Source organism: Mus caroli, chromosome 9, assembly GCF_900094665.2.
Source record: "Mus caroli chromosome 9, CAROLI_EIJ_v1.1, whole genome shotgun sequence".
Taxonomy (NCBI): Eukaryota; Metazoa; Chordata; class Mammalia; order Rodentia; family Muridae; genus Mus; species Mus caroli.
In genome coordinates, this window is record NC_034578.1 from 63,578,196 (window position 1) to 63,588,876 (window position 10,681).

Sequence of the window (10,681 nt, forward strand, 5' to 3'; positions counted from 1 at the left end):
AGCTAAGACAACATCCTGATCAAAGCTCAATTTTACTATTTCCAGACACTCAGTTATAAAGGAAGGGGGAGGGAACCCAATATCCCGCCAAGTAACTCAGGGACCAGTAGCAGGACGAACACCTCCCTCCCTCTTTCTCTTCCCCCCTCCCTTCCTTCCTATTTGTTGTTGTTTGTTTGTTTGTTTGTTTGTTTGTTTTTTGAGACAGGGTTTCTTTCTGTGGTTTTGGCTGTCCTAGAACTAGACCAGGCTGGCCTGAAACTCCAAGAGATCTGCCTGCCTCTGTCTGCCAAGTGCTGGGATCAAAGGCGTGTGCCACTACTGCCCAATGTATTTGGTTCTTTTTTTGGGGAGGAACTCTTATTTGTATGTTAGTTTTTGCCTTGCATTGTCATCTTTTATTGAAATTAAAAAATATTTTAAGTTTATTTTCATTTCTATAATGTCTTTATTTTTTTTGTTACTCATAAGGCATTGTTTGTTAACTTTAAAAAGACTTATTTTTATTTATTTGTGTATGTATTTGTGGTGTGAACATATGCCATGTATGTGGTACCTGTAGAGACCTGAGGAGGGCACTCAGTTCCCTGGAGCTGCAGTTACAAGTGGTACAATGTGGGTACTAGAAACCAAACTTTGGTCCTCTACAAGATTAGAAAGTCCTCTTGACTACCAAGCATTCCTCTAGCCCCATACTATTTTACTCTTGCATTTCTTCTACTTTGGCCTTCATTTAAACATTTCATGTTTAAAATTTCTACTTTATTTCTTTAAAATTTTTAAAAAATTTTAATTCTTTGATAGTATCATACAGTGTATTTTGATATTTTACTCCTTCCCAACTCCTCCTAGATCTACCCTCCTCACCCTCACTTCCCTGATCAACCCATTTTTGAGTTTTTCTCTTTATTTTAGTCCACAAAGTCCAATTTGTGTTGCCCAAGTACTATTGGAAGTGGGGCTTGCTTTGGAGTTTGATTGACCTATTTAATAGTTGACACCATTAAAGAAAACTGACTCCCTCTCCTAGCAGCTAACAAATGCCATTAGGTCCTCAGCTAGAGGTGGAGTTTCATACCTATCTCTTCCCCTCCATTCAGGGATTTTTGTCTAGTTTGTGTTGGGCAGGTTTTATGCGTACTGTCATAATCCCTGTGATGTGAGTTCATATGTGCAACTGCCCTGTCTTGAAGTTATCTAGCACCTCTGGTCCTTACATTCTTTCTGTCTCTTCTACAGTGAGAACACCCAAGCTTTGGCTGGAGAGGTGTGATATGTTAGCTCCATTTAGAGCTAGCATTTCTCATTCAGATTTGTGCTTTTCTTTCACATATTGTTTGATTTTCTTTATCTTTTTTGGCTTGAATAGATTACAAAGGGTGCATTTTTTCTGTCATGTTTTTATTATAGGGATGGTCTTCTTTCTCTCCTTCTTTATCCCATCTTTGTTAACCCCTGTGATGGTTTGTATATTCTTGGACCAGAGAGTGGCACCATCTGGAGGTGTGGTCTTGTTGGAATAGGTGTGACTTGGTTGGAATGGGTGTGTCACTGTGGGTGTGGGCTTAAGACCCTCACCCTAGTTGCCTGGAAGTCAGTCTTCCACTAGCAGCCTTTGGATGAAGACGTAGAACTCTCAGCTCTGCCTGTGCCATGACAGCCTGGATGCTGCCATGCTCCCACCTTGATAATAATGGACTGAACCTCTGAACCTGTAAGCCAGCCCCAATTAAATGTTGTTTTTTATAAGACTTGCCTTGGTCATAGTGTCTGGTCACAGCAGTAAAACCCTAAGACACCCCCTCACCCCCATTTCTTCCTGCCTCCCCTCCTCCTCTTCTCTGTGTTCTCTCCTTTCCTTCTCCCACTCTTCTCACCTTGTGTTTCTTTTCTTTTTTCTTTTTGTTTCATGGTCTATCACTCAGGTTGACTTTAACCTCACTGTCCTCCTGCCTCTGTGCCTTGAGCCTTGGAATTAGTCAGGCATCATTATGACCAAGTATTCAAGTTCATCAGAACTCTGTTATTAACTTTTCTGTGAAATTAGTTTTTCTGAAACTTCAGAATGGATTGGGTTTCAAGGTAGCATGTTGTGTGATTCTTTCTTTCTTTCTTTCTTTCTTTCTTTCTTTCTTTCTTTCTTTCTTTCTTTCTTTCCTTCTTTCTTTCTTTTGATTTCTTTTCTACTATTCTTGTATGATAATTTGAAAAAATCATTTCCCAGCCTTTTCTTCTCACTTTTATCTTCTCCTTCTCCATCTCTTCTCTTCACTGTTCCTATCCCTGCACTTTTGAATCCACTCTAGTAGTTTGTCCTTTACATTGGGCTCCTTCCTGGGAGGGAATCCTGACTGGTTAGTTTTTTTTTTTTTTTCCTTTTTTCTTTTTTCTTTCTTTTTAAATTACAGGAGCTAGATAACCCATGACATTTAAAATGTATTTATTGTCCTGGAGCCCTTGGACTTGTTTGTTGTGGGAAAGGGCAGAACTACTCCAATGTGTGACTAGTTTTCTTAGATTAATCTATTCTTTCTAATGAGTACCCAACTGGCTATTGTAGGATTCTCTTGTTCTGCTGTCTGCCAGGCCTTCATTGCTTTCTGCTGTACTGGAATTGAACATAAATAAACAAAATCTCAAAAAAAAAAAAATCTAAAGAAATAAAACAAATGTCCTCATAATTGGAGAAGGAAAACCATTTCAATAAATGGCAATGATTCTATAATGGTAATGCTGTGTGTATTTGGTGGTGCACTGTGATCACCTACTTTGTGGTTCTTGGAGCTACACGTAGTTTGTTATGAATGTTAAATGGAGCTCGAGTCTCTGCAGAGTTGGAGTGTTGAGAACCGTGGTGCTCTGGTTCTGCCATCTGAGTTTTACAGAGTCCTACTTAGCAACCACCTTCCAGCTTTACTTTTACTTTAAAACTGTGCTTTTAAATCTCATTAGTATTGTTTTCTTTTTCTTCTTTTTTTTTTTCTTTTTTGAGAAAAGAGGAAGGACCTTGTTACAATACTAGGTCTATGAATGATAAATTTCACTCTCTTGCTACCACCATCCTTCTTTTGTCTTCAGTGAAGTTTCAGATTCATTGACAGGTAGTTCCGTGTCCTGATGTTCACTAGGAAAACCTTGTCAGACATACTTACTCTATTACTTTGCATTATAGTTAAAGGTTCTGAGTAAAATTCTTCTGTCTCTTCCTGTTTAATATGCTGACAAAAACATTACCTCTTTAAGATTTTTCTGTTTTACTTATGTTAAAAAAAACCCTTTAAACCACAAATTGACAATAATTACAGTCATAGTTTTTTTTCTTCTTAAATATTTATTTATTTAATGAATGTATGAGTACACACCATTGCTCTCTTCAGACACACCAGAAGAGGGCATGGGATCCCATTACAGATGGTTGTCAGCCACCATGTGGTTGCTGGGAATTGAACACAGGACCTCTGGGAGAGCAGCCAGTGCTTTTAACTGCTGACCATCTCTCCAGCCCCCAGTCATAGTTTTAATATGTTGTTTGTATTGAGGTTTTGTGTGTTAATAGGAAACAGTTGTGTAAAACTTAGTTGATATCAGAAAATATGGAAATATGTAGTTACAAGGATTAATTTAGCTCTACCGATAGAATATGGCATTCTTCTTTCCTGTAACATCAATTTGTAAAATTCTTTGAACCTTAATATTGTGTTAGTGTGTTTGCAGTGAGACTAATATTCTGACATAGATCCCTTCCTTGGTTCAAGGAGTCAGAGTATCACCTTGGTTCCTATGCTTTGGGATAAAATATAGTAGCATATGTATATAATTTTGAGACAAGACCTCAATGTGTAGCCCTGGCTGTCCTGAAACTCACCTACTTCTGACTCCCAAGTGCTGGGCTTAAAGAGATACACCACCATGCCTGGTCAGTAAATGGTCTATATAACAAAGATAAGTGATTTAAATATTTATTAGAAAAAAGTAGTTAATTGTGATTTAACATTACATGGAATATTGTCTATTTAAGCATCAAGAGTAGGCAGAAAATTTTGCGTTATTGTTTTGACATTTGTCAGTTTTTAATTACTATTAAAGAATGTGCATATGAAAAGAGGTAACATTTACTATGTAAAGGTAACAAGATTATTAGTGATGTTTTCTTCCTACTTTGTCTTTATGAACTTTGATTTTCTGTGAAGTTTGTATGTGAAAACATTTTATTTAAAGTGGCTTGATTATATATGTCCTTATTCCTACCTTAGTTATTTACTCTGTGCTAATTAATATTTTAGCTCTCTATCTTTAAAGCTAGATGTGGGTAGCTTAGAGTATTAGAAGTTAAGACAGTAATTTCAGAGAATATCTAAAACTAGACTAAGTGTATTGGTTATTTTTGTGTGTGTGTGCATTTGAATTTTTAATAGGTTTGCAGAATGGCTTCTGACTATTCAAGAACATGTGCTAGCCCAGATAGCATTCAGACTGGTGATGCTCCCATTGTTTCTGAAACCTGTGAGGTATATGTTTGGGGCAGCAACAGCAGCCATCAGTTGGTAGAAGGCACACAGGAGAAAATACTACAACCCAAACTGGCTCCTAGTTTCTCTGATGCTCAGACCGTAAGTTCTCTGTATTCTTTGTGAACTGGTAGATAATGGGGTATTTATATACACTTTTGTGCCTTAAGTTATGTTGAGTATATTTTTCAATGAATAAAAATCCTTGATTGAACATTTCTTATCTATGATATTTTTATATCACATCGGTTTTTCATTTTAACAGAAAATGCATTTTTGGCATGTCATATCTTTGATACCATTTCTATGTTCAAAATAATAAATCGGGACCTAGATTTTTAAAAAAGCCTAATGAAGCAGTGTATAATGGTAAAAATCTTTAATGCCAGTACTCACGAGGCAGAGGCCTGATCTATATTATGAGTTCCAGGCCAACCAGCACTACAAAATGAGACCCTATTTCAAAATACCAAAAACTGAAAATATATAAATAAAAATGTAAAAAGCCTAATTAATGGTAGCAGGCTTTATTTTTGTATCCCACACAAGTAAATTTTCTTTTCTTTTTTTTTTTTTTTTTGGCTTTACAAAAGAGGGTTTCTCTGCGTAGCCCTGGCTGTCCTGGAACTCACTCTGTAGACCAGGCTGGCTTCGAACTCAGAAATCTGCCTGCCTCTGCCTCCCAAGTGCTGGGATTAAAGGCGTGTGCCACCACCTCCCAGCAGCATTTTATTTTCTTATTATCAAGTTTTGGTTTTTCTTTTTTCCCCCTTTTTTATATTTGTAGTCCAAGGTAAAGCTTTATATTTTATTTTCATTAAATTATATTTTTTCATCATGAGTATGAAAAAAATACATGTATATATACATACACATACATACATACATACATGTTTTTAATCTAAATGATTCTTGCTTTAATGGACCTAACATTTATAGAAATGTTTTTCCTTCTCTAATTGTGACGAGGACATTTGTTTTAGTTCTTTAGATTTTTTTTTTTTTTGAGATTTTGTTTATTTAATTTTATGTGTATAGATGTTTTACCTGCATACACAAGTGTCTGTGTATCATGTAAATATAGTGCCTGTGGAAGCCAGAAGAGGATGTTGGGTTCCCTGGAGCTGAAGTTAAAGAGCATTGTGGTGCTGGGAATCACACCCAGAACCTCTGGACGAGCAGCCAGGGCTCTTAACCCTGAGCCGTCTCTCCAGCTCCAGTTGTTTCAGTTTTGTCTGGTAGATAATCTTAAAGGATACATGAATTTACACTGAGCATGAGGTTATTCTGAAAATGTCATTGATGTTTTCGGCTTACTGCTTTCTATGTAGGATCATGACATTTTCTGCTCTTAATGATTTCCTTTCTGCCTTTTTGATGAACCTGACCTGAAGTTTTATTTTTTGACTCTCTCAAAGCATTTTCTAACTTAAGATTCTGGTGTTCTTTTATAGATTGAAGCTGGACAGTATTGCACTTTTGTCATTTCTACAGATGGCTCTGTCAGAGCTTGTGGTAAAGGCAGCTATGGGAGACTGGGCCTCGGAGATTCCAATAATCAGTCTACCTTAAAAAAGTTAACTTTTGAGCCTCACCGGTCTATTAAGAAAGTTTCATCATCTAAAGGCTCTGATGGTCACACTTTAGCTTTTACTACAGAAGGTGAAGTCTTCAGCTGGGGAGATGGTGACTATGGGAAACTAGGACATGGGAATAGTTCAACCCAGAAATACCCCAAGCTTATCCAGGGCCCACTACAGGGAAAGGTACGTACTTTGGTTTTAACAAATATAGCAGTGTAGTAATTGGCTAAATCCGTCAGATTTTGATATATTCTTTTCTGAATTACCTCTTGCCTACCACTCTTTGTCTTACCTTGTGTATATTTTATAGATTATAGAATACTTTTACATGCATCATTCAATTGTAGTTCTTTTTATTTCAACTTAAGTTTTTTATATGTGTGTGGGGACATGTGAGGTTAGCCTTGTGTGTTGTTTTTAGGACAGTATTCCACTTTTTAAGATTAATATTTTTGGGGAATGGAGAGATGGCACAGTACTTAAACATGCATACTGCTCTTTAGAAGATCCATGTTTTTATTCCTAGCACCCACATCAGGTGGCTCACAGCTACCCTGTAATACTAACTCACAGGGGATCAGTGTCTCTGGCCTCAGTAGTCACCTGCATGTACACGTGCATGCCCCCTCCCTGTAATTAAAATTTTAAAAATCTATTTTTATTATTTTGTTGGTTGAAGTAGTTCCTGCATTTAATCCCAGAACTTGGGAGGCAGAGGCAGGTGTTTCTCTTAGCTCAAGGCCAGCCTGGTCTATAGAGTAGGCTCTAGGATAGCTAGGGCCACATTGAGAAACTTTGTCTTAAGGAAAAAAAAAAAAACAAAAAACACAAGATTTATTTTATGCATTTAGGTATTATGTCTGCATGCATGTTTGTGTACTGTGTGTGTGTGTGTGCGCGCGCACGTATGTGCATGTGCTTGCATACCTGATGCCTGAGGAGGCTGGAAGAGGGTGTTAGATTGCTTGGAACCATGCAAGTGTTAGAAAATAAACCCAGGTCCTTTGCCGGAGCAAAAAACTTGACAGCCCAGCCCTCTCTTCAGTCTTTCTACTTTTTTTTTTTTTTTTTTGAGACAGGGTCTCACTGATTAAGCTAAGGTGGCTGCCCATTGAGTCTCAGAGTCGTCTTGCCTCTGCAGTTCTAGCTGGGAGATTACGAACATGTTCTACCACTTTTGGCTTTTTACATGAAGTTCTGGTGACCAAACCTTAGTTCTCATGTTTGCATACAAACACTTTATGAACTGAGCCATCTCTCTAGTACTTGAATGATGAGGAGTCTAGAGTGGTTAAGTGATTGTCAGGAGTCTTATTTAAATAATTGGTGACATTAGAAACAGAACTTGTGTTCATTTTTGTTTGACTTTTCTTTACAGAAGCAAGGCTTATGTGAGTTTTTATGTTTTAAGATTTAAAATTTTAGGGGCTGGTGAGATGGCTCAGTGGGTAAGAGCACCGGACTGCTCTTCCGAAGGTCAGGAGTTCAAATCCCAGCAACCACATGGTGGCTCACAACCATCCGTAACGAGATCTGACTCCCTCTTCTGGAGTGTCTGAAGACAGCTACAGTGTACTTACATATAATAAATAAATAAATCTTTAAAAAAAAAAAGATTTAAAATTTTATAACAGAGTACATATAATAATTTTTTCTACCATGAGATATTTTTCAAAATGGCTATTAAATAAATTTTATACAACCATGACTTGTTGTATTTTATCTTACTCATCAAAGTTATAAGACCCAAAGCAATGGATTTTGTAATATCACACTTTATAAACACCAGCAAATATTTGACAAAGTACAGAGTGTGTTGGGTGTAGTCGCAGAAATCTGTAATTCCAGATAAAGATAGTTAGGCTTGCTAGTTTGAAGGCAGTGAGCATAGTGAGGCAGGCCATGCCTCACTGGCCTCGAACTCAGAAATTCGCCTGCCTCTGCCTCCCAAGTGATTTTTTTCTGGTTCTTTTAATATTTCTTAATTCTATTGTTTTACTGATATTCTTTTCAATATCCCTTTTCTATAATAGTATAGTGTAAATATCATGGTGGAAAAATAACAGAATATTTTAAATTAATTTACTAATGAAAATCATAGAATTTTTCAGTGTTTATAATATATTAGGTGTTCAGATTTTAAAAATGGAGTCTCACATTTAAATTTCTCTGTGAATTCTCATTTCTGGAGGTTTAAAAGATAGGGAGTTATTAGTGCTGACTTTTTCTGTATGATTTTGTAAAATTAGCAGATAATATTGATCAGTATTAGAAGGTATGAGTGGTCCCTAAGATATGTTGTAATATGTCCTTACTCTTTGATTCTACTAATCCAGTGGTTCTCAACTGTGGGTAGCAACCCTTTTGTTGGGGTGTCATGATGATTTCACATGCTTTCCACGGGTCCTACCATTGGAGAAACACATGCATTTACATTACAAGTCTTAACAGTAGCAAAATTAGTTACAAAATAGCAATGAAAGTAATTTTATGATTGGGGGTCATAACAGCATGAGAAACTGTATTAAAGGGTCAAGTCATTAGAAAGTTTGAGAACCACTGTACTAATCAGAGATAATTTCTTGATGACAAAAAGGCTGTGAGAAGTTTAATATGAGTTTATATTCCAATTATATTAGTAATAGCCAGTATTTTTTGAGTTAGTTACTAGAGGTTTTTATGTTAATCTTGTGTTTAAAAAGTTGTCATTGTTTCTTGTTGTACTCTCTCCAATTCCTTCAGTAAAGACTTGATTCATGCTGTAGCATCCTGCTAGTGATCCGACTGATGTCTTTGCTAATTACAATGTCTCTTTTCGAATTGAGAAAACTTGTTTTCTTCTTTGGGTAAAAGCCAAGGTTCAGGGCTCAGGAAGCAGAACATGGACTTAAGTGATTGCTTAGTCAGTACCCTTGGTCCTCTTAACAACTTCTATATGAATTTTGAGTAATAAAGCCCCTGAAGTCCTTGTGTGTATGTGCTTTAGCATTGGTATGCTTATCAGATTTACTTATGTGCATTTTAGGTAGTAGTTTGTGTGTCAGCTGGATACAGACATAGTGCTGCTGTCACAGAGGATGGTGAATTATATACTTGGGGTGAAGGAGACTTTGGAAGATTAGGTAAGTTTTTAAAATTTGGGGTTATTCTCACAGAGTAAAAATGATCTGTTACTAAGAACCAGTGAGCACAAAGTTCATAGGCCATTTATTTTTATTAGTTTTAAACTCAAAGTCAGATATATTTCTATAGATAATTTTGTCTAGATTTTGATGCATTATCTAAGATGTAACCAAGAATTATAACCAGGCTCTGTAGAGGTTCAGAGCTAAGAAACATAACATTATGAACTTGAATGTACTGGTCGGTGAAAACAAGTTGACATGAATGGGATATTAGACACATTAGAGTAAGTGCTATGATAGAAACCTTGAATGTTCTAAGTCCTCTATGTGCCTGTGGCCCCCAGGTTGAGAGCAGCCTAGGAGACTGGTAGAGCAGGTAGAGAGGATTCACTTTTTTTGTACTTAATTCCATTTAAAAGTAACTGGTAGCATATTACTTTTGTGAAATTACGACCTAGAGAAAAGGAGTTAACGTTATTTCTGTGTTTTATCTAAGGTCATGGTGACAGTAACAGCCGTAACATTCCAACATTAGTAAAAGACATTAGCAATGTAGGAGAGGTTTCTTGTGGAAGTTCACATACAATTGCTTTGTCCAAAGATGGAAGAACTGTGTGGTCTTTTGGAGGAGGTGACAATGGTATGTAGAAAAAAAAAAAACAAACCTATTGGTAGCTTTGGGCTTTTTTTTTTTTTTCCTTAAAAATTGAAGAAAAAAAAATCCTTTTCAAGTATGTATACCTCGTATAGAAAATCTCAAATGTAGATGAACAGACATAAAAGTAAATTATTTCTTTCATTGTTACAATAGTTCTTTAACTATTGTTAACACATTGGTAGACAGATTTCTAAATATATGTGCATTATGCATGTCTTTTTTTAAAAGCCAAAGTAGGCCTGTGTAGCTTATATGTATTTTATAATTTGTTGGCTGTAATATAGCAATATTTTATGGATATCAGTAAATATGTCCCTATACAAAGTTTTAAAAAGGCCCAGAGTACTCTTATATTTATCTGTAGCACAATTTATAACTTAAGTTTCTCATTGCTGAGTAACAAGATGTCCCCTAGTAGTTTTGTTTCCCTCAGTGTTAAAATCAGTGTTTTTTTCTCCCTGCCCCAAACCAAGTGGGAGTACAGTAAGGCTGTCAGTAAGATAGACAAAAGAAACCTACCTTATGAGTGAGCAGATCTTTGCCCACTGTAACTGTTACTCTGTCAGCAGTGTAAACAGAGATCAACAATACTAGGTATTGAAAATTAGATAATTTTAACCAGGTGTGATAGTGTTCTCTTGCTGTTCCTAGATTTCCAAGGCTGAGGCAAGAGGTCCCTTTCTATGTAGACCGTGCTGCCCTCAAACTTTTGCCTTTCTTTCTTTCTTTCTTTCTTTCTTTCTTTCTTTCTTTCTTTTCTTTCTTTTCTTTCTTTTCTTTCTTTTCTTTCTTTTCTTTCTTTTCTTT

The 10,681-nt window shown here is 36.4% G+C and overlaps 1 protein-coding gene across 5 annotated transcripts in view; it reads left to right on the top strand.

Annotated features, from left to right (window-relative positions):
• Herc1 (HECT and RLD domain containing E3 ubiquitin protein ligase family member 1) overlaps positions 1-10,681 on the top strand; it is a 159,282-nt gene that overhangs the window by 30,154 nt on the left and 118,447 nt on the right. For all 5 annotated transcript variants that reach the window (XM_029481107.1, XM_029481103.1, XM_029481105.1 and 2 more), the window contains exons 4-7: positions 4,416-4,610; positions 5,963-6,274; positions 9,117-9,213; positions 9,713-9,856. In XM_029481107.1, coding sequence (XP_029336967.1) covers positions 4,416-4,610; positions 5,963-6,274; positions 9,117-9,213; positions 9,713-9,856 — 748 coding nt within the window. The remainder of the gene's footprint in view (positions 1-4,415; positions 4,611-5,962; positions 6,275-9,116; positions 9,214-9,712; positions 9,857-10,681) is intronic.